The 27,760-nt window shown below is 32.9% G+C and overlaps 3 protein-coding genes and 1 long non-coding RNA gene across 5 annotated transcripts; 2 read left to right on the top strand and 2 right to left on the bottom strand.

The window, feature by feature from the left end:
• Window positions 1-131: 131 nt before the first annotated feature.
• On the bottom strand, window positions 132-1,492 carry LOC100646553 (NADH dehydrogenase [ubiquinone] 1 beta subcomplex subunit 7). Of its 2 annotated transcripts, none has more exons than XM_003399438.4 (3): window positions 1,296-1,492; window positions 435-603; window positions 132-355 (listed from the first exon to the last, which is right to left on the bottom strand). In XM_003399438.4, the coding sequence occupies exons 1-3, from the start codon at window positions 1,402-1,404 to the stop codon at window positions 262-264; spliced, it is 372 nt and encodes a 123-aa protein (XP_003399486.1). In that variant the 5' UTR covers window positions 1,405-1,492; the 3' UTR covers window positions 132-261. The 2 variants fall into 2 exon arrangements, with proteins under 2 accessions (XP_003399486.1, XP_020721650.1); XM_020865991.2 differs by lacking the exon at window positions 1,296-1,492 and adding an exon at window positions 757-1,289.
• On the top strand, window positions 1,382-1,933 carry LOC125386122. Its single transcript, XR_007225997.1, has 2 exons — window positions 1,382-1,531; window positions 1,665-1,933. It is a non-coding gene; the product is annotated as an uncharacterized LOC125386122 (long non-coding RNA).
• Window positions 1,654-3,374, bottom strand: LOC100647634 (probable U2 small nuclear ribonucleoprotein A'). The gene is made up of 4 exons (XM_003399445.4): window positions 3,013-3,374; window positions 2,883-2,923; window positions 2,079-2,655; window positions 1,654-2,000 (listed from the first exon to the last, which is right to left on the bottom strand). The coding sequence occupies exons 1-4, from the start codon at window positions 3,092-3,094 to the stop codon at window positions 1,960-1,962; spliced, it is 741 nt and encodes a 246-aa protein (XP_003399493.1). The 5' UTR covers window positions 3,095-3,374; the 3' UTR covers window positions 1,654-1,959.
• A 10,176-nt stretch (window positions 3,375-13,550) lies between these two features.
• LOC100648720 (elongation of very long chain fatty acids protein AAEL008004) lies at window positions 13,551-22,468 on the top strand. The gene is made up of 5 exons (XM_012314440.3): window positions 13,551-13,642; window positions 13,732-13,769; window positions 18,845-19,096; window positions 19,218-19,461; window positions 20,259-22,468. Exons 3-5 carry the CDS (start codon window positions 18,845-18,847, stop codon window positions 20,723-20,725), a joined length of 963 nt encoding a protein of 320 aa, XP_012169830.1. The 5' UTR covers window positions 13,551-13,642; window positions 13,732-13,769; the 3' UTR covers window positions 20,726-22,468.
• Window positions 22,469-27,760: the final 5,292 nt, after the last annotated feature.

Below are 27,760 nucleotides of genomic sequence, written 5' to 3' on the forward strand. Positions count from 1 at the left end.
TTAATGACAAATATTAAGGAAGTATTCTTTTATAAATAAAAAAGACATATCTGACATGTCTTATATATAACAATACAAATAATTGTGGCATATTAGTAATAACAATAACAACAATAATAAGAATATTTACATTTTTGTTTACCAATTTATACCTTAAACTCTTTATTATAATCACTCTTCTATAAGCAAATTTCATGTATATATCATCTATATTCACATATGTATAATCTAAATGTAAACAATATTCAGTAAATGTGGAGTTTAAGCTGTTACTGCTTCCATAGCCCTCTGTCTCCTGCGTTCTCTGACCAGAAGTCTACGTTCTCTTTCATATTCTTTGGCCCTTAAAACATCGCTGTAATATACACAAATTATAATCAGGAAGTGCACATTAAGTAATAATAACTTATCTATATTTTCCAATAAAGACTCACTCATTATATTCACATTCTTGATACTTGTGAGCTTCCTCAGCACAGAGTACTACAAAAGGAAACTTTTTTATAAAGCAACGATTATATTCCAAAAAAACATCAGCACAATAATCTCTATATTCTGGAGGAACCTTGGCAGCTATCAAATCTTCTTCTGATATAGGCATAACTGTAGAATAACATTTATAATAGGGTATAATACATGTTAAACAGTTAATAAATTATTTCAATTAATATTGTAGCTCTTTCAATTAATATTAAGTCATCTCATAAGTTCGTTCTGTTTTTCAAGCGGTTATATATGTTAAGATTGTTTACATACCTTTCAGTTTCATGAAAAAATGTAATCCCCCTCTCGTTGTACAACTTCTTCCCATTTTTCAAGTGCATTGGTCCCTTATCGCCGTATGTTTATAAATTGACACATGAAATGTATACACAGAAGTCGGCACGAACTTATGGGATGACCTAATACTTACACTCAAGTAAAAAGGTCATATGAAGACAAAAATATTTTATACATATTTAAAATTTTTCTAATTCATTATAATCTACACTGTACAATTCTACCCAAATTCCATAAATGCAAGAAAGAAAAACATTAACAAAATACTTCACCGAAATCGACAACTAAAAGTTTTATTCAAACTGTTATGTCATTGATAAATTATTTATAAAGACAAATATAACAGAAAAGTTATAAATAAAATAATAACAAAAAATTAATAACTGTGTTGTAGCTTGTTTCAGTTAAATTTGTCGTTTATACAATCTTAAAAAAGTATAGTATTTTAACAAATATACAAAATATCAGGAGCCAAAATGCACCTATTAAAGGTTAGAATTGAATAAGATACTTGCCCCTTTCTTTGCGTTCCTTAGGAAATCCGTACATCGGATCAAATGTCGGCTCCGAATCTGATGGTGGAAATGGATCGCTACTAAACATTTTTTGAAATGTATTGCCCATTTTATTAGTTTATTATAGAACTACAGCAAAAAGAGTAATATAAATAGAAAATGGAAAATTGCTACAACATACAATACTGACATCTAGTGATTCCCATCTTATATAATTTACGTAGTTCAATGGACAGGTATGTAAACACATGAATCAAGGTATATAAATATTTTATGTAATATAATATGACATATAACGGTATATTTATTTATTAAAAGTAATATTATTTTATATGAGGAACAAATTTATACAAAAAAGTATCTTTCTAGACAACTTGTTTATTGAAAGATCACTGAAATAAATACATATATGGACATTACAAATAGTTTCGAAAATGTTTAGTATTATAAGATATACGTTTATAAAGTCGCTTCGGGCCAATTAAGGTATACATAATTTTATTTATACATCTTTAAATGATAATGCATTTGTGTGTAGCACATACATTCTTATTAGCTTAACAAACTGTTTCCAGTTCTATGTATGGTATACAGTCATGTACTTACTGTAATAAAAAAAGCTTTTCTTGTTTGATTTAGATCTGAAAATAATGTACAATATAACTTAATCATCTTCTTCTTCCATTGCTTCAGGTATCGTATTTCCTAGAACAATCAATGCAGAGTTTTTTTTCCATAATCAGAAACGTAAAAGGAATAGTGCATATTCTTTTAATTACATACCAGTTTGTAATCTTTCTTCACTAGGCACATGTCCAGCTTGAAGCAATTTGCTAAGGCGCTGGACTTCTTCAAGGGAAGAAGTATTTGTAATAGCTTCCCTAATTTTGTTACGTTCTTCTGGAGTTGTGAGTGGCTTGTCTGTAGGTATGCCAGATGTTTGTGTTTTTACTTTCTTTGCTATTTCACGAACCATTTCTTTTCCTCTTTTACTCCTAAAGTATGTAACTGCAGCTTCACGCTCTTTCATCTTAATTTTTCTGAAGTCCAAAAGTCTCAACTGTGGGAATCTATATACAACGTATTGTCTATACTGAGGCTTCGCAGACACTGGATTTTGAAGTAAACAGAGGTTTGTTAAATTTTTTAACTGTGTTAGTGGTTCCAAATCACCAAGTTCTTGTATCATATTTCCAGTTAACATAAGAGTTTCCAAATTTGGAATACAATGTTCCAATCCTTCTCCTATTCTGACAATACGATTATTATTGAAAAAGAGAGTTTTTATTCTTTTTAACAGAGGAAACCCATCTAATTTCCTTATATCATTATCAGAAAAGTCAATGGTATCAAACTGATCCTATAAAAATATTATTATATTTTAAACCTGTGTAATTCTATTAAAATATTAATAGAATTAATATTTTTAAATATTATAGAAATTGTCAATATTTAAAAAATTTGTTCTTAAATGTAGATTTTAAACCAAAATCAATATAAATACAAATTGGGATGAATAAAAATACACATGAAAATATATTGTCGATATACTAAAAAATAAGAATCACTATTGACTAGAACACTAACCAGAGTTGCACCCAAGTTTTCGATTGTAGGTATTTTATATCCTGCAATAACAGAAATTTAAACAACTAAGAATTACAGAATTAACGAAAATTTGTAGGTTATATTTTACCAATATAATTTATTTACTAGCCTCTGAGATCTAATTCTCGATCCTTCACAGGATTAATATATTGCATGGATTGTTGAATTAAATCTGGTGTTAACTTAACCATTATTTAATGATACTACCACATAAAACTGATACAAAACTTAACCTGACAACGATCACAATATAGCTTCCATAAGGTTCTCTCTAAAGTTATATTTTTATGGTTGGTAAGCTTCATTCTCAAAAAACGTGCAGCTCATGGTAACCAACAGAAACAAAAGCTTTCAAACGTATAGAGTATCCCATTTTAACCATTCCATGCAATTGTCTCCCAAAGTATTCGTTATTATAAAAGATGTTTCAAATAAAACTTGTTCTGTTTCAAATGGAACGTCTTATGATGACAACCAGATTTGTCTAAGTGGTGGCGTTTTCGAAATCTCAATGTGATCTTCGTTTTTCTAAATCAAACAATACGTTTTTTTACATACCACTTGATGTAATTTTTAATTCTCTACAAAAAAGTACTAAGATACTTGCATCTTAAAATGCTTTAAGGAAAAATGGTTTAAGAGATGATTCAATATTTAAATAATAAGTTAAAATATCTTATAAACTAGTAATTTTGGACTGAAGTAACCTTTTGTAGAGAATTTAAACCTTTTAAACCTTTTTGTAGAGAATTTAAAAAAGCATCAAATGTTGTACGAAAAATGTTAGTTCCACTTTAAAAAAACATAGCTCATCTTTGAAATCTCGAAAATATGTCTACCTAGACAAGATTTGCGAATGCCTCTCGAAACATAATAAATTTTACTTCAAACATTTTTTACGATAACGAATACTCTGGGAGATGATTGCGTGAAAAGATTAAAATGGAACACCCTGAATATATCAGTACATAGATACAATTTGATAAACACATAAATAATAATGTAGTCTCCATTTTTTAACTTATATGCGTACATCTATATTACAACACATGAAAGAGAAAAAAATGAATAGGAAGAATAACGATGAAGTAACAACTACGCGAAGATAAAAAGCTATTAACTAAATGAAGAGAAGGATTGATGAGGTCATAAATTATTATCAAAAGAAGAATCAAATGCTTCGAGAAACATATAATAAAACCAATCAATGATCATCCATTTTTCCTCTTATAACGATCAATTACTTCTACTAGCTAAATACAGATGTGAATTTATCAAGTATATGAGTTAAAAAATATAATGCAAGAAAAGTTTATGCATATTGTTAAACAAGAGCAACTTGTCATCAAGCGGATATGATTTGTACAACTCCGTGGGAACGAATAAATTTATTTTACTAATAATAGCTTAATCTTATATTATTCAAATCCAGAACATTTTTGTCGATTTGGTTTTGTGTCGATATATAATACGATATATAATACACTTGCCAAAATTCCATTTGAGGCTACGATTCGTAGCTCTAACATACCTCTAAGAGGTACATTATATGGTACATATATAGCACATATGCGCATACATGTAGATATTACACGCTTAAACTTTCTTTGTACGACAAAGACACAATTATTCATCCTCAAATATATTTTTTCTCTCGTTCTGATGTTTGCGTACCATATTTGTCGTTTAAAGTTAATGGGATATTGCTTGTCTGTATTAAAGGTCATATTATCCAAATAATGGACACAACATTCAATATCACAGTTCAAAAAATTTATGGGATTCATTTTACATTATATGTCCTGAACGATTCAAATTGAAGAACACACCAAACAAAACAGTTGTCAATTCTTGGAGGGCCATATAATGTATGGCGTTTCTACTGTCCAAAAATTAGTTGACAGAATAATTATGGAGAAACTATCAATGATTAAATTTCACGTAACCTAACCTAACCCCAACCTAACCCTAAATCTAACCCCAACCTAACCTTGGATAATCGACAGTCTATAGCAAAAATGTCGCGTGAGACTGATACGTGTGCAAATACATAGAAGTACTACACGTATATAGTGCGTACTTAATATGTTCCTTAAAATACGGCGCCAGGTGAACAGGTGAAATCGTTTAATCATCTGCTACCTGCAGTACAAAGAACTACGCTCTTCAACGAATAAATATTTTGTTGAAAATATTTACGGACTAATCGGTATAAGTTTTTCTAAGATGTAATATAATTTTACTATTCATTGTGATGGATGTTATGGTAAAAGAAAGAAGCATAAGTTATCTATCAAAATAAATTAAAATGGCACTTTTTTCCTGATGATGATACAAAAAAATTCTAGAGGTTCATGAATATAGAATCAAAATGGAATTTTACGCTTCGTGTTCCTTATATCGAAACAACCAATATAATCAGCAAGTAAAATACGGTAATCGATGAGATCAGACTGTGCATATTCGCAAGTACATTTTGTTTATTCAAGAAAATCATCAGATGAAAAAAATGCTTGAATGGACGCGTCTAAATAACCAGACAAATAACAGATACAACTTTTAATAAGCGTTCAAAATAAAATAGCCTGCGAAAACTGTGATTGAATATGTAATTACATAGGGCAGAATATCCGAGAAGTATTTTCATATGCAATAGTATTCCACATATATATAGGACATTTAAAACATTCCGCATCAGTTAAAATCGTAGCTATCTTTATTTGCACATACAGGAGAGTTCACGTATCGTGGACACCTGCGATAACTTCTAAAGTATGTGTTGTGTAAATAGATTCTTGATAATTTGAAATAAAGTTGCATGGTTTGTAGGGACACATTATTGTTTATTGTTTATTTTTTATTGTTTACAAAAATAGACCATTAGGATATACAAAGTTAATACATATATCTACACATCAAAAATAAGCGTTACAGCTACAAATACAAATAAAACTACAACAAACTTCAGTGGGGTACGGTAGGCATATCAACTTTTTGATAGTAGAAGAAGATTCAAAGAATATATCAGTCGCGGGAAATACATTATTAGTATTTAAAATAACATAGTCGTCCTTGAAATCTCCAAAACCGCTCCACACATAAAAAAAGTATATGCATTACTACATGATGCAGCCCTCCAAACTTTTATATAAAAAACCTTTTCATATATCACATACTTTAGGACTTATTCGAAGTGTACAATTTGCGTGAACCACGTATACCGTATACAACAATAACAGATGCGTTATGCATACTAAGGAAAGGAATAAGAGTATAAAAATATTCCTACATCGATGATGAAAAATCTCCATTATTATGAACCTTCGAACTCCAGAGCCTTGATCTACGTATGTCTGCAAGGTGTCTTTAACCACGAACTTTTTCTTCCACAGACTGGTCTATAATATCATAAACGAGTAATAACACGTGGCAATCAGATCCGAGCGAACCGCAGACGTTTACCTATTCCTAATTTCCAAAGTTGCATTTACGTTCAGTTATCTTTCTTTTGTATTTATTTGATCCTCACAAATCTCTGCTCAACCGCATATACATATTTAAAATTTTTTCTTCTTATTTTGCTTCCTGTTTAATAACTGATACTTTGTTGCCAAACATTGTTGCATACAGAATTTTACAAATAGAACAGAACCCAGAGATTTTCAACGACGCGACGCGATAAAGTCGATAAAGACTAAGACATCTATATCTAGCTTAATCGATGAATACGATTTCATTGACGTTGAAATGATACGATAAATACTTGCACGTGACACTTGGCCCATTCAACGTGCAAATCCTACAATTTCTCCTTAACATATTATTTTTACAAAATTAAGCGGACTAGAAGATCGACCAGCGGTAATAAGAAAGATATGTGTATATATCTATGTTTTATATCGAAAATCATTTTCTTCGCCTGCTAGTTTGTGAACTTTTTTGAACATATTTATTATTACAATTCATATTATGTTTATCATTTACAAAACCTTCAGTTGCGTCAACAAAATCCGATTGAATTTAAGTTATAGTAAATTGATTTGAACGATCTTTTAAAAAAACAGAAAGGCTACCAAAATTTGTAGGTTTCATTCAGAATATTTCAATTGTAAGATATTTTTATGTTTACATAGCCGTGCATTTAGCGATCAAGAATGTTTTGTCGAATTCAAAAGCTTTTTGTTATAGTTATACTATTTTAACACTCTTTTGTGATTCAAATGTAATATCTCGTTGACCACCATATTTCTACCATAAATTAATATGTATTTGTATGCACTAGTTTTATCTGAAAAATATGAAAAATTCAATAATATTATTTATCGTTTACGTAGCCAATAATATGACTATTACATATAAAATATTCCTAACTATACATGCGTAATTGTTGGCCTCGATCGCAATAATCTTAGTCCAGATTCCACGCTGGCAATGTGCGTAATATCTACTTTCAAGACTTTTAGCGAATTTTCTACAAGTCAATTTTATTCATTAATCCATGAAATGAATAATAACACTTTTAATATTTCATGATGCTAGGGTCCGAGGTTAGTAGAATAAGTTGGAGGTATGCAAATTTCTATGAATTGTATTGTAATTGACGGAGATTTTAATGCAAATTCGTAAATTATGTAAAGAACGATACACAATACTAATAAACACTTACTACTAAACACAATAAAGTTAATAATCATGGTGACTAAACATTTCTAAACAATAAAATATAAAATAATTGCGAGCAAATAAGATTCATTCATTTAACATTAACACCGTGTACATACAAAACCTGTACTTTTGTGTAATAATGACAGGTGTGTTTTTAAACACGCTGTTAAGTGAGGAAGTCGAATTTCATGATACAAGGACATCGACGGTTTCGGGGCCCGTGAAGCATTATACTATTGACGAGAATTCAAATGTCGAACATATCATGATCATTCCGCCAACTTTGAACGTGGAGTGACTTTCACGCAAAAAAGTTTGAAGGTGTATTTTCAATGACAGGGTGATTACTAGCCTAACTAACTTGACAGTTAACAGTACATTGTACCGAAATAACGGCATTCTAATACCGAATAAAGAATTTATAGAAATATCGAGATGCAGAAACGCAACAATATTCTATATAGCTTTAGCATAACTTTATTAACAATTTTATTTGAAAAAATTTAATGGGATGTCAATAGTTAATATTAGTTAAGTTAATTAGTTAAGTGATGTTAATAGTTAAGTTAATAAAATTTGTTTCCTAAAGACTATAGACATATTAATTTTAATTAATGACATTTTTAATATTTAATATTTTATTTATATTTAATTAATAACATATTAATTTTCGGCATCAAAACGCGGTAAGAAAAAGCTGGGAAAAGAATATAAATTTTTACGATAGGAATTAATAATCACGTAAACGATTTTACTTTCGTCGAATACGCGGGAAAATCGCGGGATCTTTTACGAAGTGCGTCGTCATTGTATCGCGTCTTCTTTCGTTCCTGATGTTTGTTTTGCATAATCTTCGAAATAAATTTTTATGAATTGCCGATCACCTTTTTCCTTTCGGTACTTCGTTAATCGAAGAAGTGTAAATAACTTTTCACTCGGAAACGTGCGATATTTATCAGGATGACAAGGCGGGAATTGCTGCTAAAAATATTGCAAAGTTTGACCGGTCACGCGTGTTTAGATTTAATTATCACCTCCGATCTTATGTATGTACGTATTTTTAAATATACTTCATTTAAATAAACTTACGTATTCTTAAGTAACGTCAATGTATATTGCACATTCCGTATATTTAATAATTAATTTTTCAAACAATAGGTATATAATTTTAATTCATTTCCTACTTGATATTGTCGAAAATATCTACTCCTTTCTACAGAAATTTTCTTTTAATTTTACACGTCTAAGTCATGAATTTTTATTTATATATTTTAAACATGCTCTGTCGAACAGTTTTCACGTCTCATTGTTTTGAAAGCGTCAACACACGGCAAATGAAATTGTAATATTTAGAGAATCATTTACTACTCCCTATGTAGTAATATGAAAATTGTTATTCGCTGATCCGATGTATAAATTTTCGATTTATTCGAATTTTCGACAACGAAAATATAGTGGATTATATATATATGTATCTAATTTGCCAATACAGATATAGTGCAAGATATTACAAGTTTCCCGAGCCATTCTAAAAAATTATCTATTTTTCTACGAACAATCTACGTAATACAATCATCGTACAGGTAGTTTTTCTCATTATGATGAAGAAACATTATACCGTGAAGTCAGGCCAAACTATGCGACTAATTCTTTGTCTAAACGATTTCAGAATTCTAAGTCAAATAGGAAAAAACAACATAAAAAAGAAGCAATCAAAGGGGTTAGAATTACTCATGTAAATATCATGCGCTCGTGATTCGCGTAATCGTGTAATTAAGCAAAATGCCTTTAATTTTCTCTTATGAACCGACCAATCCGTCGTACTACTCGATTATTTGAAACATTGTTTGTTTAAACATTCTACCTAGCAGCAACATAAAGACTATGAAGCTAGAAAAGAACGATTCTTACTCGAACAAATGCAATAAAATAGTCGAATAGTACGTTTTAACGATGGAAATATCGGTTTCAACAGTTCACAGAATGTATTCTCTTTACAAGGATAATGCAATTCGATTGTAACACCGGATATTTTTCTTTGTTCAAAATAAATAAAACAAACATAATAATTATTTAATCGAAGAATAACGCAAAGAAGCTTCAGTATTTCCAATCTGGGAAAGATATGAATAGTGCATTTTTTATTAATATGAATAATTCGTGTATTTTATATGCTTAATCAGAGAACTTGCTAATGTCGTAATTCTCGCTGTTTGCATCGTATAAATGAAACATCGTACAACAAGGTGTAACGGTTTAATATAACATCTTTCTTAAATTTTCCTATATTTTACATTTTCTTTCGACATGAGGCTGAATTAAATCATAGGAAAATTTATTAATTTAAGATATTGATATAAAAGTATAGGAAAAACTTGTTCGATGTCTGCCTTTCTTTTATCAAGAACGTCTTCGTGTCTTTTCTTTATCAACTAGAGAGACCACCCAGCTTCATAAATCGATTCGCACACGACGCCAAATCACACGTAGGGGGAACTAATAATGCTTGATCGCGAGTTCCATGGATGCGGGTGTGTTGCACGCCTATCGAATACCAATTATTATTGGCCGCGCATCGTGACTGGTAATGAAATAAATAATATCGCATACGATTTGATACAGCATATGGTAAAATATGTGTACAAAAATAAATAAATTCAGTCTCCTTGTCAATACAATATGTATTTCATTTCTTATGTAATATTTAAATCGAAGTATCATATGTGAATATCAAGCGAGAACAAAAATTTTGACAGAAAAAGATCGAAGGAATATTTTTTATCCTCTCAAAAAGTCAAATGTATTTACGGAAGATTGCGGAAGATACAAAAAGATACTCTAGAGGATCGAAATAAATTTTAAATGGATTCCATTCGTATCCGTCACTTATCTGTTTTATGCAATCGTCCGAAATCAGAGCCACGTTCTTTACAGGCCGTTTTAATACAGTTGCAAAACAAAAGTGAAAATAGTTGTAGAAATATCGCGACGAGAACAAAATTCGTGCTATAAAGTTCGAATCCCTAAGCTTTATTCCTCTCTTAAGGTAAGAGAGGCCATCGCACCGGACAAAACTTCAGGTTTTCAAGGTTAAAAATGGTCCACCTTGCAGATCATTTTTACTCGAGCCGATTACGCTCACCGTCCAACATTTGTTATATTATTTGACCGGGAATGTACAAATTCTGAGAGAATACAAATTCATCGACCTAGCGTAATAAGTCAAATATAGTTTAGTATACAAACGGAATTTACTTTTTATCAATATAATCGTAATGTTAAATTACTCGTATATGTTTAGTAGCATGGAGTATGGCATGGTTAAACCGTAAAAGGTCATTGATGCTTAACAGAAAGTCGACAGTGGCGGAAAAAGGCAGTAAAAATTTCCACAGTATTAGACGAGTTCTGAAACCTTGGCTGTTTCCTGCGTCTTGACCTGTAACATCACGCAAGGCTACTGTGTCTGATTAATCATTTAAACTGTTTGATGACGCCTATAGTACATACCATGTAAATGTATTTATGTAAACATTTCTGTATACTAACAGTGATATAGTTTTCTATGCTAATTTATATTTCCGGCACAGTGAATCGAATGAAAATTCTCGATCGACTGAACATGACCTTTGGAAGATTCAAGTAACACGCAAAGACGTAGCTAATATGAGAAGAAATTTATCTAACTAGTTTACCTCATTGACATTTCTACGTCGAAGTAATTATACCTACCTATTATAAAAACTCCGTTCAGTGTAAAAAGTGTACAGACACGACCCGATCAATAAATAATTTGACTTTGTATGTGATACACGATGTATTATTTCTTACATTCAAGATATCGATAGAATCAATAAATAAATAATTGTGAAATGAAGATGAAAAAAAGAAAATTTTGGAGGCAATAAAGAAAATAAGCGATTGTAGTTCGTTTATGTCAAATAACCGAGCGAATAAAAAGTGATAATTTTTTAAATCTTATTGAAAACTTAACGCTCGAAACTGTCACACGACACATGAAAAAGATATAAAGTTCTCAGGGTAAAGATCGTTTCATTTTACAAAACAAAAAGTGTATCAGGTTTGAAAATCTTCTTCCTATTTTTAGATCATTTACTTTTCTCCAAAGTCCGAAATTTTTCCATATTTCAAAATATTATTTTTCCATATTAAAAATAATTATTTCACTATCACATTCGAGAAATTAATTCAGATAGCATAAAGAAAAGTTTAACAATTATTAAATAAAGCATTCTGATTTCACGTAGAAATGCAAAGCAAAATGCTTCACGTAAGATACTATTCATTAGCATTAACTTACTCTGTATGAAATAGAAAAGTTAGATTAATTAAGAATAAACAGGTATCATGACAATTGATTATACTTTTATTTATAGTTTATAACACAATTCGTACACGAATTCCCACTTAACTGCAAGGTGGATATTTCTCTGGAATGCGACCACTTTAAGGTATTATATTTCTTTAATTTCCTAGACTTCAACTGTTCAAATTTTATTATTCAATATGAAATTCTGTAAGACCATTGCCTTCTAAAAACACTTTCGACGTTTCGTTAATATTTCACTGTTATTTTGCTGTAGACAATAACGATTATTCTCAAATATTCAATTTCGAAAAATCGAACTGTCATCGAAATACCTTAAAATCAGCTACGTCCAGTTTTATAGTCGGTTAATTAATTATTCATTTAATTATAATATAAACAAATGTTTCGTATTCGACTCATCCCATATGAATAGACTATCGTTTCGGTCGTGCACAATGATAGATAGCATTCAACAATCCAAATAACATGATGATGTAAATGAGTACAGTCAATCCTCCTAGAACACAGTTAATTCGTTCCGTGCTAAGCACATCGGAGTCGTGTTAAACAAAAACAACGTGATGGAAACACTCGTGCTGTATGGAGTTTATCTAAGTTTATTAGTGCTATATGGAACCGTATTGCAATTTTTGCACCGTGTTATATCGAACTCGTATTTTCGGAATAACGTATTGTAGGAGACTTGAGCGTCCATACATATTATATCAATAAATCGATCATTAACATAAAACGAAAAACAGTACTATTTAACTAATTGTGTAGTATGAATATTTCATTATGTAGATACAACCACGATGTATCCAGCTTCGATGCCTGAAAACTGCCTCATAAACAACGAATACCAAAAATTCAAGTTAGAACTTTGTCCGGAGAAGGCTTACATTGTGTACGATTGCATAATTAGTTTTGCTTAAGCGCTATTTAAGACAGTACATAGTAGTAAGGTATTAATGAAGAAAAAAAAATACCGTCCCGATATTGAGAATTTAACCGATCACGGCGTCTCACTGGTTACACTACACATTAAGTATTCATTATTCAACTACCTGAAGAATACTAAGCGGCACAAGCAGAAAAATAAAGAAAAAATAAAAGCGGTTTCGACATTTTAACAATTCGTGATGTCGAGCTGTACGATATAACTGGTACGTATTGCTTTGATATCAACCCTGATTGCAGCGAATCTTAACTTGACCCAAACCCGAACAATTACAGACGATAAACACGTAGCGTAGATAAACAGGTACTTCGAGTATCACAAAAGCAACTAAAACACATGACGAATATAAAAATTCATGTAGTGAATCCTAGTAGTTTAAGCCTGGTAGACGTCGTTTAAATCCGCTCGTGCAAAGGCAAACAACGCGCGTAGATCCTCGGAAACGTGGACCATTGTACAAACCACTGGCACATTCCACAAACAGGACAGATTACTCAGGGTTCGAACACATAGCCAGTAAGGCACACGTACACCTTGGTTATACGACCCTTGAACAGTCGAGAACCATCTACAGGCGGTAGAAAAGCGTCGACTTCTACAGAAGTTGGTGGGATCGGTGTTCTACCCCACATACGGCAACCAACGTGCACACACAGATGTGCCGATATAAAACACCGTTTTCATCGTGGAACTTCAGTTTCTTCGAACGTAGTCAAACACGAAGGTTCTCTCCTGGACAATCGAGTTATATTACATTTTAACGCAATTGTACACTCGCATCTCGTAAGACTTTGAGTTCGATATAATTTTGACGCGATCTAGTTCGCGGAAAGAAGACGATAAACATTGGTGTTGTTTCTTTTCTTATTTAGCAGCCTCCTAGATCGGGCCAGGTCGTTATCAAATCACGGTAGGTGAAAGATTTCGGTTGCAGACATGTGTGAATTTGAAATAAAAGATCGGCTAATAGATACTGGAGAGGATCGGTTAAGGTTTTGTCGACATTTGGCTTCGATCTGTATTGAATCGTACTGTTATAAAACATATTAAATATTTATGACTGAATATATTTTATTGTCATTGTTGAATATTATGTTTGTTTTATGATCAAAATATTTCGCTAAAGACATGTCCCTCGTCGGGTAATTTGTAACGTTTCATGACGGATCTGGGCCAGACAAGGTTTACAGAAGAAATTGCTGCGTTTACATGGAATCGTTTACGCGAGAAAGGGAGGAACAACTAAACCAAATTTAGACAGAGCTTGTCACTGCCATAATCGATCTTATTTTGCTTTGTTCATTGCGATATAGTGGGCGAAAAATGATATGAAATTTTTATTTAACAAGATACGTGCTTTTAGTCATATGGAGTGAAGGAAATTAACATCTCATAAATCATAACTTAAAAATTTTAGTAATCTTAAAATATAAAAAGGACATCAGTTTTTGTGTAGCGTGTGAAAATCATCAATCCAAGTGAGAATCTACACGAAGGCGTTCATTACGAAAGACAATTATGCTAAGATTACGGAAATTCTAATTACCGCCTAAGTGTCGCCATTAACTTCGTAATTCAACTAGAAATTAGATATAACACGACAAATTATGGTAATCCCCACTTACTTCAATGAAACCTTTAAATTAGAATCGGCGTTACACTTTCGCAATATTTTAATCATCCGTGTGATTTAATAAAATTATCTCAGCTCTGAGTGACCAGCCTCCATTCTATAAAACATACTATTTAATTATGAATTTCACGGAATTTCTTTTATCAAGTCGGTCAATCGATTTACCCATAATAGTCCTCGTTCAAGTAGCTCTTTCAAGAAGCTTTTACCGTGATTTTCAAATATTCGTCGATCGATTTTATTCTCGAACAAGCTGTGTTGCAACAGGCCAAGACCGTTAGGATGATATTTTCAGTGTTTCCGCGAAAGTAAGCTGCCAGAAAACGAATAGAATTTGTTTAAAATCTACTTTGAAACTTCATCCGTCTGCATACAGACTTAATGCTCGCACAAGACGTCATAATTATTTCCACTTAGCATCTCCATCTTTCCAAAACAACATATTTCTTTAACTGAACAGCTAATAAAGATAAAAAGAGATTTAACGTTTTCTTAACTCTCTCGTAGACAATAGATCGGTCGATCGCTGAATTTGGCGAGCAATCGTGATAATTGCACGCGCTGGAACACTATCGTTGTCTCGTAACAAAGGCATTGCATTCGTTACTTTCTTCGCTTAAGGCTTAAGGCTTAAAATAAAGAGCGAAGGATGCACCTGACTCGGCAGCAAACAGTGCTTAACAAGCAGGAATTGTCAAGGAAACAGTGATTTCAATTGCAACGCGCAACACCACATTCGTCAGACTTCCACATTCTAGATTTTACATTGCAAATCTGTTTCTTAATGCGTCTTCGATATATAATGACCCGCTCAGGATCCTGGCTGATTTGAATTGCGTGTGCGTTATACGTTTCTTGGAAAAAATAAAATAAAAAAGTACTGGTTCCACGAAAAACTTCGGCTTAAGACGAACTTACTGCCTCAATCACTTTCCCATACATTATCAAATCGCGATTCACAGGTTATTTATTGGACAGAATTTCCTCTTGTTCTTCGTATTTTATCGACATTAGTCGCGCATGTAATGCAGTTAGTAATTATCACGATATAGCGACTGCGATTGAAATCAAATATTTCTAATGCCACTCGTATTTCATACAACTAGCCGTAAAAGAAAATAACGAATTAGATTAACAAATTTGAAGAAAATACAACGGAATCATTGATAATAGACATGAATTTTTGTTTCAAGTTTAATGCTAATGTTCTTGTTAAAATATTATAAGGTCTTTTGTTTATTGAAAGAAATATAAGATTGGCATATGAAAGTTCAAGAACAATAGCAGGATCAGAAAAGTAAACAAATATAGTAAAGTAAGAGCGAGAAAAGACATTGATGAATAAGAAAGAACAGAAGGTAATTATAATCGTCCTTGAGCTTCTGTGGATATTTTTCTATGGGAAATTTGATCTTCCTCGTTTAACTTTGATCTCACTGGTGTCACTTTACAGTCACTTTTACGATTTACTTCCTAATACCAGTTCACTTCGCAGTTACTAATAACTATTTGTACATATTGTAGTCATATACGCTACATCTGATGTGCTAAGAAATTGTTTGATCTTCAAAGAACACTGATGCATTGACTTAGCATTAATCAAAATGTCCAACATCCAGCAAACAATAATAAAAATATTTGCATCGGCTCGCCTGCTTAGTATTTACTTTATGTTGATCTATGAAGTATTAGGTCATCCCATAAGTTCGTTCCGTTTTTCGAGCGGTTATATATGTTAAGATTGTTTACATACCTTTCAGTTTCATGAAAAAATGTAATCCCCCTCTCGTTGTACAAATTCTTCCCACTTTTCAAGTGCATTGGTCCCTTATCGCCGTATGTTTATAAATCGACACATGAGATGTATACACAAAAGTCGAACTTATGGGATGACCTAATATTTTGCGCAACGTAAAAAATAGTTATTAACGTAGAAAATAGACGAACGAATGCACTGCTTTCAACGCACTGCTTTTAACACACCAAACCACGAAACTGTGCTACTGCCAAGTGCTACTATCACCAATCGGAAATATTTTAATTCAATTCAATGAACGTGATATCTCCATTTAATCGTAGAGATATTAAATCGTCGATAAATTTAGATATGACCGAAAAGTATCAATTCCGAGCGAATAAACGTTCATAGAGATGGGTTAGTGAAGAGCAGACAGAATGACAAGATTCAACAACTAGAATCGGACAGTAGGTTGGAATATTTCCGTGGCGGAAATAGTACAGTACTTGGATTGTGAATGGGCGTTGTAGTGTTCGATGAGGTCATTTCCCTTTCTAACCCTACTCAAATGGCAATGCAGATCGGATTGCGAAATCGACGCTGGGACAAGCGTGTCTTTCGTACCATTTTTCGACAGACAAACGTTCTTCGAGGATCCCGATTTGCTCGTAGTTTTCTAAATTTCGCAAGCCCCTGCGTTGAAAGTCGGCCACGTGACTTTTCGTCGGTGTCGCGAGTAATTCGCTAGAAAAGACGAATTAAAGAAAACAATTATGAAAATTGGTTCAAACAACCGTCCGGAGATTGAACCGGCCAAAAATAAGCTTTCACAATCGCTAGTGGTTATCGCTAGACTGCGGATGTTTATGCAAAATTTTAATTTTTCTAGATATATATAGCTAAAGAAATGAAATTTAAACAAAAATATGTTTCATCCACTAAATGCGATGATCGTTATACTTTGGTTACTTTAAATAGTTTTCCACGTGATACGCGTTATGTGTACTTTTGCACCTTTCGATTCTCCATAAATGCATGAACATCTGCAGTCTAAGAATTGCAATTTAAATAGATGAAAAATTGTTTGATAAAGAGCTCTCCGACAATAATGAACCTTATACACGAATTTGAAAATATTTACTATGCTGTGTCGAATTACTGAACTGAAAAGTATCTTTTCTCACACCTGGCTTTGTTTCTCTGTGATAATTGGCATTTCGCTTTCGAATGAATCGATTTTAGCTCGTTGACATCGACTGCGTAAACGAGGATATAGTACGCGAAAAGATTGCCCTTGTTTGGACTAGGCGTGACATAAAAGATCGAGATTCTTCGAAAGAAAACGAGTGTAACTACGGGCACATTGAAGCCGTAATGGTATTAGAGAAAATAATGACTCATGATTCTAAGGTAGAATAATGGAATTAAGAGGAAAGTTATTTTCGCTAACATAACGTTACGAAAATGCAATCGAGATATTTTTACTATTGTTGTGATTATAAATATAATATAAGATACAAGGTAAGATAAAAGATCAACAAACGATTATAGATTATAAGATATTACGAAGATAGCTCAGTCGACCAAATTGATTCATTTAATTATAAAAGAAAATCATAAAGAAAACAAGTTTGTAGTCGCTACATCAAAAAGTGGTATTCCCAATAGCATCTAAATCATCAGATACGAAGATCTTTTAGACCTAACATTCGTTAATTCTCAAAAATTCGCAAAATATGATAAATTTATAATTAGCATTACCGGTTTAAAGTAAACACGGAACTAGAAGCAATGTTTATTTGTCAAGGACTAGTTCGATTGAGAACGGGAACCCGGTACTCCAATAAGATTTATAGAATGGTTGGATGAATAGGCACGAGGATGTTAAGAATATTAAAATATTTAAATATTATTGAACACAAGGAAGAAGACACGATATTTAGAATCTAATCTGCTTAGATTCTTGTGAGACTTGTTTTAATTTCGACGCGTTTTAAAATTATAAAATAAAAAGGATTCGAGTTTGTTATAGCATTCGTCTGAAGAAAAAAATTCAAACAACATACACAGCTTCTTTCTTACATCGATAACATTACTCTATAAGACGTTTGGAATCGTTGGAGAACAAACAGTAACCTGTTAACACGTGGTTTAACCTTACTAAGGAATGGCTTTTTCACAATGAGCGCTATCACGTGCGACACATGACAAAATGTTTCACGCATGCCTCGAGATAAATGTGTGTTGCGTTTGCCTTTCGCGTGACGAGATGTGATTTCGTTGATCGTGTTTTCAACAAAGAATTCCTGGTGCCGCGCCGTTTCAACATTGATCGCGTTCCTGTTCTCGCGGGTGTAGTACATTCAAGGAAATCTCACAACAGTGAAAGTACAAGTCGGCTCTAACTTTTAGTCACGCTGTCAACATCAATCCATAGATTCTCAAACCGGCGTCTGCGTTGGACGATCGTCGAATCGCAAATCGTGAATAGTTTGTTCAAAACGCAAGTCGATCTCGTCGAACGCACCATTTGATGAACACGATACACAAACAGTAAAAACGTGAATTTCTATTTATAATTTCTATTTATATTATATAAAAACGTGATTTTCAGATGGCACAACTTGTAAGAGCGATATACGATGGATACCGAGACTTAATGGACAACAAGAGCGACCCAAGGGTCAATAATTGGCCAATGATGAACAGTCCATTCCCGACCATTTTCATCTGTCTATTTTACGCCTACTTTGTCAAGGTTCTAGGTCCTAAGCTCATGGAAAATCGCAAACCTTTCAATCTCAGGAAGATCATGCTATTCTATAATCTCTTCCAAGTGATATTATCCACGTGGTTATTTTACGAGGTATGTAAATCGGTTAAGAAATATCTATAATTTATCTTTATAGCTAAATTATTTCAAAAATGTCATGGAGAACAAACAAGTTTTTTGAAATTTGTTGTAATGCACCGTTTATTCGGCGCAGTCCTTAGTATCTGGATGGGGAGGTCACTATTCGTTCCGTTGTCAACCAGTAGACTATTCGGACGACCCGCTGGCAATACGGATGGCACGTGGCTGCTGGTGGTACTACTTCTCAAAATTCACCGAATTCTTTGACACTATATTGTTTGTATTGAGAAAAAAGAACAATCATATTTCAATATTGCACGTGATCCATCATGGGTGCATGCCAATATCGGTTTGGTTTGGTGTCAAATTCACTCCTGGTAAGTATTCTCCTACTTTGTACGCATATACATAAATACATATAATCGAACGATCAGCAATATCTCATAACAGATTTTGCACGGCAGTAGAGTCTTATCGCGTCTTGCCTGTTCTAAACACTTATTCATCCACGATAATTGATCGTGAAACATTCCGTCTAAGATAGTGATTTTCTTAGATATCAGCACGTGGTAAATATGTAATCTGTGATTTTAAGCTGAACTTGGAACAAAGAAGCTTTAACCCCATAGGTTTGAGAGAGATGTATTTTTTACAAAAAGTTGAAATTATGCTATATATATTGTTGTATCTGATACCAAAAACTCAAAAAATATCTTCAGTGTAATTACTTTTCTAAATTGTTCGTAGTGAATTCGTCGCCAGTTTATTAGATTGCCAAAGGGTTAAAGTAAAATGCCTGTTAAATTTGAAAAGGTCGAAACGGAAGACCTGAATTTAAAAAATTAATCCGGTTAAAATTTGACATAAGACTCCCCTTATGGATTTTTAAAGATCTATATTTTTCGTAATATTACTAAGGAATAACACGGGATCGAAAAATAAAACTTTCACTGTCTCCCATCGTTTATTCCCCGTAATACGTAACGTGCAACAGCTTCGATTCGATACCTACCATACAAATGGAAAAGCTGTATCAATAACCAGTTGGTTCTTAGCCCTGTGTAACTTGCAGGTCAAAAAAATAATACCTATTAGTATTAGAAGCTTTTCAACGTCGTTAAAATTCGAAACTTCATTAGGAGATAATCGTAACACGATCAACTTTCATTTACAGGCGGTCATGGCACGTTCTTTGGATTGCTAAACACATTTGTGCATATTGTGATGTACTCGTACTACTTTTTGGCTGCTCTCGGACCGAAGATACAGCCGTACCTCTGGTGGAAGAAGTACCTGACTGCGCTACAGATGGTCCAATTCATCCTGGTGGTACTCCACGCTTTCCAACTTCTCTTTATCGACTGCAACTACCCGAAGGTGTTTGTCTGGTGGATCGGACTGCATGGCGTCATGTTTTACTTCCTGTTCCGCAACTTCTACAACCAGTCATACGGGAAGAGAAAATCGCCCAACGCGTTAACGAAGAAGGAAACGGAGAGCCAGAACGAGAAGAAACAGCAGAATGACGTAAACGAGAACGGTAAAATATACGCGAACGAATACAAAATGGCAACCGGTTATATCTCGGACAGTGGCCTCAGAAACCGCGTGTTTATCGACAACCGCGGTTTCCAAAAATAAAATGCTAGCCATCAGTCTGAATCGCATTATGTGAACATGAATTTGTATTCAACGAATCCATCGATATAACATAAGCGGGCAGATTTTATCATCGTACAATATCGAGAATATCTCGTCAAAGAATATAGAAAGGTGATTGAAAACGTTCGATTTTCGATATCTAATTTTTCGGATTCACCAAGTAACTCACCTGTTACCTTCTGCGCGGATAAGGATGCGTTTGAATATATTACGAACAGTAGCTCGCTTCCTGTGTGCACTCTGTGTCGCGCGTGTAGATTGTGTGATTCTACGATTTGTGTGATTCTATGTGAACGTACATATGCATGATACGTATCGGAGAATGTATGAGACAGAATGATGGCGATACTCGGCCACACCTAACTGTCATCAAGCTAGGGTTACGAGAAATTGCCAAATTTTTCTTTCTAAGCTCTTATCGTCTGTCGTGAAACTTTGTAAATTCGGAACAGAGGTTACTTTGTATCTGGGGCGTCAGCAACATGGCAGCGAAACTAAGACCGGTTTCACACGGCGTTACGTGTATCGTATGAGACATAGTAAATATACCATGTATACCAATGGAAGCTTTAACAGAATGGATTATAAAGAGATACAGTATCGCGATACTGATTTCGTGTATCCCGAGAACGTCGGCCTCTGGCGATACTTTTTGTACAAAGTTAGCAGATCAAAGAACGATCGACGCAGATGATCCATAAGCACAAACGAGACTGTATATTTTATTCTCGGGATGTGAAACCGGCAGCGCCGGTCTAGTCGTAACGAACATTACGGACTTCGTTGCGATTCAGCAACGTTCTTATTGCTCAATTCATCTAACTAATTAACTTCAATGTTCTATTTTCTCCGTGATTCGTTGTAGATCTTAGTCACTCGACGGTACACGAGTGATACGAGCGACATTTTACCGCGTGAACTCGCTGTGATCAAATGTCTTTCCTTCTTTGCTATAAAGAACAACAGAACCAGACGACTGCAGCGTTAGCGGACGGTAAAATATCGCCCATGGAGTTCCCGTGTCATTAGAACTATACGTTCTATCGCGAATGCAAATCAATCTCAGAACTAAATATTGCACGCGAGCAATCGACAAATCGGATCGCTTTTGTTGTTGTTGTTGTTGTTGTTGTTGTTGTTGTTGTTGTTAAATGTATTCAACGAATATTGTTTTGACTAAATTTTGTAGATCTTTCGAGAAAAATGTATCTTGGTAAAGAAGCGCTATTTTGGCATTAGAAACTTTGTGATCAACAGTCGAACGAACAGTTGAAATTGCATGGTATCGTATCTCGATTGCGATTACCTGCTTTTTCGAATATGGTTAGCTTGTTTTAGTTATTAAGTATTCTGTACCATCGATTTCTGCAACAAGCGCGAGTTATAGATTGAGAACATTAGAATGCGAGTGTTGGCACACATTACTAATTTCTTTATAATTTGATATCTTTTCCCTTAAGAGTTTACTGTGATAGTTACTGGCCGACACACATATCCGTTTACAATCAGATATTGATTGATCTAATAAGAATGTATACACAAGCGTTCTTTATTATCCGTTTATAAAAGAAAAAAAGCGATTCGAGAGACGTCGATTGAACAATACGAAGTGGATATATATTCAATGCATAGAATAAGTAAATTTGTACAATACAGACTAATAGTAACAAATGAGAGATGTATTTATTTTATGATTAAATTGTGTGATTTTTAATGAACAAATTTATTTCTTTGTTCGTGCCCTTACCGTTACTTCAAATAGGATCTAGAATTAATTGTTTAGAAAGTGACCTGCGGGTTGATGCAATTTACATCGAACTTCATAAAGACTCCGACATTGTCGATCATCCTACTTTTCTTCCCAAACTCTTCACCTTTAGTTTCTACGGTATTTTTCTTCCTCAACTCTCCAGCTATTTGACTAAAAGAATTCAGACTGTTAAAAAACAATTGTTGTATTATAACAAATATTGTTACAATAACCATCTTCCTAAAGAGATTACTGTGCTCTGACGTCCCACAGGCTTGTCACTTGGGTTCTTTATTTTTATTTATTTATACTTTACACTAATGATGTATCAGAAATCTTCTTGTACATTTTTACTTTTTGATGACGATCTAAAGATTTACAGATCAGTTACGGTTGTGAGCGATGCACTTCTGTTACAAGAGGAATTGAATAGTCTGTCTTCCTGGTGCTCGCGTAATGAAATTAGTTTTAACTTAACAAAGTGTCATGTAACCTGTTCCAGCCGCAAGCTTGAGGTATTTAACTATCCTTGTTACTATCTGCAATATATCTTGTCACCCGTTGATACCGTACGTGACTCAGAAATGTATTTTCCTAGTTTGCTATCGTTCCTGGCTCATTGTCAATACATAGGTAGGTGTGGATTCAAGACCCTTGGCTTTATTTATCGCAGCTTTAAGTTATTCTCGAATACCATCACACTCCAAACACCCTATAGGTCTTTACTTCATTCTTGAGTATGAATCCGCCATCTATGGCTCTTGTTATAAGTGCCACATTACGTTAATTGTAAGGATCCGTCGATATGTCCCTTCTTTGCCATAAATACGACTCGATATTGCTGCGTCTCGAGTTTATTATCTTTGATCGTTTTATTTTCTTTTTTTGCCGCATTGGTTTGCTGCTACCGACCTTCTATTTACGTACAAATTCTTGAGAAACTTACGTTTCTCTTATCCTTATACATCAGCGCGTAGCCTTATGAAACATGCGCTTTTCCTTCGTGAGTCTTATCATACAAACTACGGATACGATAACTGTGAAAATCGCCTCATTCTAACCACTATTATGACCCCATTGATTTTAATACCTTTTACAATTCATTTAGTTACTCTGCTTTGATCGACATTCGCGATTCCTCTCCTTAACCACTTCCTTTCCTTCCTTCTTCCTGCTTCTTTACCTCAATTTAAGAATAATAATTGTTATTATTTTATTACCATTATTGCTATTATTATAATGATTATTGCCATTTTTACTATTATTTCGTTACGTTTAACCTTTTAGTCATCTGTAATGGTTCTATTAACAGTTATCTTACTTTTTTACAATGTGTATTATTATACCTTGTGATTGCTATTTATACTATTTTTGTATCAAAGTTCTATCAAAGTTCTTATCAAAGTTCAGTAGTTCTTACAAATCATCGTCTAACATTTATAGCTTTCGTATTCACGCATCCAAATTTTGTACATTAATTTACAACCGTGTTTTGCGTTACCGTATGGACTGCTTCATCTATGCCATTCTAAGATGCAGCGGGGCATTACTGCAGCGGCGATGCTATTGCAAATAAAACCAGTAGTTTCAATGAAAATGAATCCTGACTTGGCTTCGTCCGTTTTAAATATTTATAAAGAAACTATACGTGGTGAATAATATATCTGTATCCTACACCTCTTTGACTAAGACCTATTATGCTTAAAAATTTGGAAAAGTACTATCATTTTTCTTTTCATTACAGTTAACCTATTTATATGATTTATAGGGTGTTCGGATACAGCTGTAAAAATATTGAAGGGGTGATCCTTGAAGCTAAAAGAATGGGCAGCAGCTTACTTCGTACAAGTCAGAGAAAAGAAGATTACGACATTCGAAAACGTATACGATTCTGCTCGACGTTTTGTTATTATTATTTTTTGCCATTATTTACTAATTTATTTATTAATGTTCTTTTCTACGACTTGTATGAGGTAAGCTGCTGTCCATATATCGTTAGATTTAAGGATCCCTGTACAATCCGCTCCTTAGGCTGATCTGCTTTCGTTCGTGTAAGAAGGTTTTTTCGCGCACAGGGACATTTCGGCTAATATTTAATTGTCAATAACCAAACAACAAAACCGAAAACGCAATCTTTTTGTTGTTTATTTTCACCTTCTTGTAACTTTAAAAGTCAATCCTTACATTTTTTTACACATGTAGTATATTTAATTTCTATGGATTTTATTTAGAATTTATTATCACATGGTAATCGATTGGCATAGAAGACTAAAATAATCGTGATGCTGCGATCGATCATGTGTATCATTCGTAGAGTTTATTAAAAAATTGTGGAACAGATTATCATATAACGTAAGATTTAATACATTCGTACATAGTTGATTCTAGTATTAAGTTTCATGTAAATTATGCGCGAAAACTTGATAAATCATAAAATTAATTTCAAACAATAAAATATTCCTTTTAATTTTCAAAAATGTTTTCATTAGAAAATGGGATATAATATAAAAGTTAATTAGTAATATTCGGATAATAGAAATCAAATTTTACATTTAAAAAATTATTATCTAAGAAGCTTAAACTTTCGTGAATATGAGTGGAAGAATTATCAAATTAATAATTGCAAAAATCTCCGAAAATTTCAGCAATTGGATCGCATTAAAATTGAAAAAAACATTAAGAATATAACAATATAAAAGGTTTTGCACGAAATCACCAATCTGTTATATCATGTATAATACGATTGAAGGAGTATAATTGAGCAAATAGATATTGCAGAGGTGTAGAGTTCTATGCTTCATATGCAAAATGTTGTTTTATACCTTATTTGTAATTTCATAGGAAAATTTAATTTCAATTTAAATCACTACTATACTGAATCGGTAACGTTGCATGTGATACGAAAATGGTATGGGAGGTCAAGTGACTTCCGAAATACGAAAAAACATTGAATGTCACGGTTATTCCGTACATCATCGATAATCAATGATCTAGATACAGACAAGTATCCATTCTTCGTCAATGGTACAAGATGTGACCATCGACGAGATTGCGTTTTTGCATCACTGACTAGTCAATGTCTGTACCTCGTCTGTGACCATATATATTATTCCTACTTTAACGACATACGATTTCTACTTTAACCACCCCAGTGTGTAATTTCGATCTTTTACTTATCAACTTGACATAAGATAGTATTAAAGAACTGAAGAGCATAAAGAATTCACAAGATAGAATCAAATTTTCAAATATCATTTTCTACACTTTTCTGAAAATTGAAATTCTAATTTTGTTCAAGCAATAACTATTAGTACTAGTGGTATTAAAAATACTATTCAAATTATATAAAATAACTACGCGTGCATGTGCGTGAGCTTGCTAATACTAGTCTTTAAGAACAAAACTATAACCAACGATCCAACGATACTTGATTAGTTTGCGATTATATATACACGCTAAATTCAAAGAGCAAGTATTTTCACGCGATGCCTATCATCCACAGTAAAGACGATCTAGTTGCTAGTTTCGAGAGCGAATAAACCAAGTACTACTAATTTTCATCAGTGAAAGTGACGACGGGTGAAAGTCGTGAGCCACATCTCATAAAGGAGACACCGTATAAACTGCATATACATCACAAATGCATGTGCTATACATGCTAATATATTACGACAGATATATCATACTTTTACCGGTGATTACGATAGGTTGCGTCCGACTAACGCGAAACAAGAATTTATAATCGAAGGTCCCAAGGAATTAATCATCATCGATGTGATCGACAAATGCTATACCAAAGATATGCTAGATACATCAAGCAACGCAAAAATGCTTTTATAATACTCAAATTATTCGAGCAGAAAGTGCGACCTACTTTTACAAATAATTCGTATACATTATTTTATCGATTAATATGAATATTAATATGAACCAATTCAAAGGTTTGAAGAGGAAAATTATCATATCTTTTGATAGGAAATTTTAAGTAATTAGTAACTGAAAAATAATAATATTGATTAATATGGTATCAAAGGTACGTCAAATAAATCAAGCAATGCAATTTTTTTCTTATAGTATTCAAATTATTGAACCAAAGATCACGACACGTTTTTATAACTAACTCGCATACAGTTAGGGTTAGGTTTAGCGTTAGGGTTAGGATTAGGTAACTTGCAAAAGTATTTGATTATTTTTAACATTCAAAATTTCGACTATTATAATCATATAGTCGTTCAACACAACTCATCATGATTATAATAATAAAATTTAAGATCGATCTGGAAATGTAATATAAAGTACATATTTATTGCGAACACATCCATTTGATAAAACGTTAGTAGGTATATATAGTAAGAATGATTGTATTAAACATAAAATTATTGGAGTCTAAAGGTTGACTTATTAAATATGGAAATTTATTAATATAGCGGATAATATCATTTAAACAGTTTTATAGTCGTTATGAAGATTATATTATAAGACCATATAATAAAATATATAATAAATATCTCGTACCTTTTACATACGTATTTATTTCAGATTCGAAAAATATATTCAAATACTTTCATAAATTGCTGTATATTATTCTGCTTTCAAATTCGATTGATATTTGTTTCGAAAAGAAAAATGATCTTTTGTCTCAATTGAAAATATCAAGCAATTAACAAGGAAAAATTGTTATACTTAATAATAATAGCACAACGATTGTGAAGATCATGAATAACATTACGAAAGTAGACGAATGGTCGAACGCGTTTTCCCAATCTGCATGACAATGTATAAATTTGAACCTGTGATATATAACACCACAAAGTGGACACTTAAAAACGTGTGCATGACGACGGAAGCAAAACTAAAACGCATATATTATGTATATATCCATTTACTGGTGAAGTTCCATTAAAAATAAACGACGAAGCGAATAAATTGTCGCGTCTGTTCGAGCAAATCAAAGAGCAGTCAACTTAATTAACGAATCGAACAACGCAATTATGATTTACGTCACTTCCCCGACTTCAAGTTTCGTAATACAACTCATTACCTTTTATTCAAATTTTTCCGCATACACAATACGATACAACACAAAACTAATTATATGTATACAAACGCCGCTGATAAAAATGTTGCAATAATTCTTTTACACATTTCCAATGCTTTCACGAAAAAGTTTACATGTGTTACGATTTTAATATATTAGCATACTTGCTAACAACAGATAATATCCTATCAACTTAATAATTATGTATTTCGTAATTATCCTTTAA

Source organism: Bombus terrestris, chromosome 12 (assembly GCF_910591885.1).
Source record: "Bombus terrestris chromosome 12, iyBomTerr1.2, whole genome shotgun sequence".
Classification (NCBI taxonomy): domain Eukaryota; kingdom Metazoa; phylum Arthropoda; class Insecta; order Hymenoptera; family Apidae; genus Bombus; species Bombus terrestris.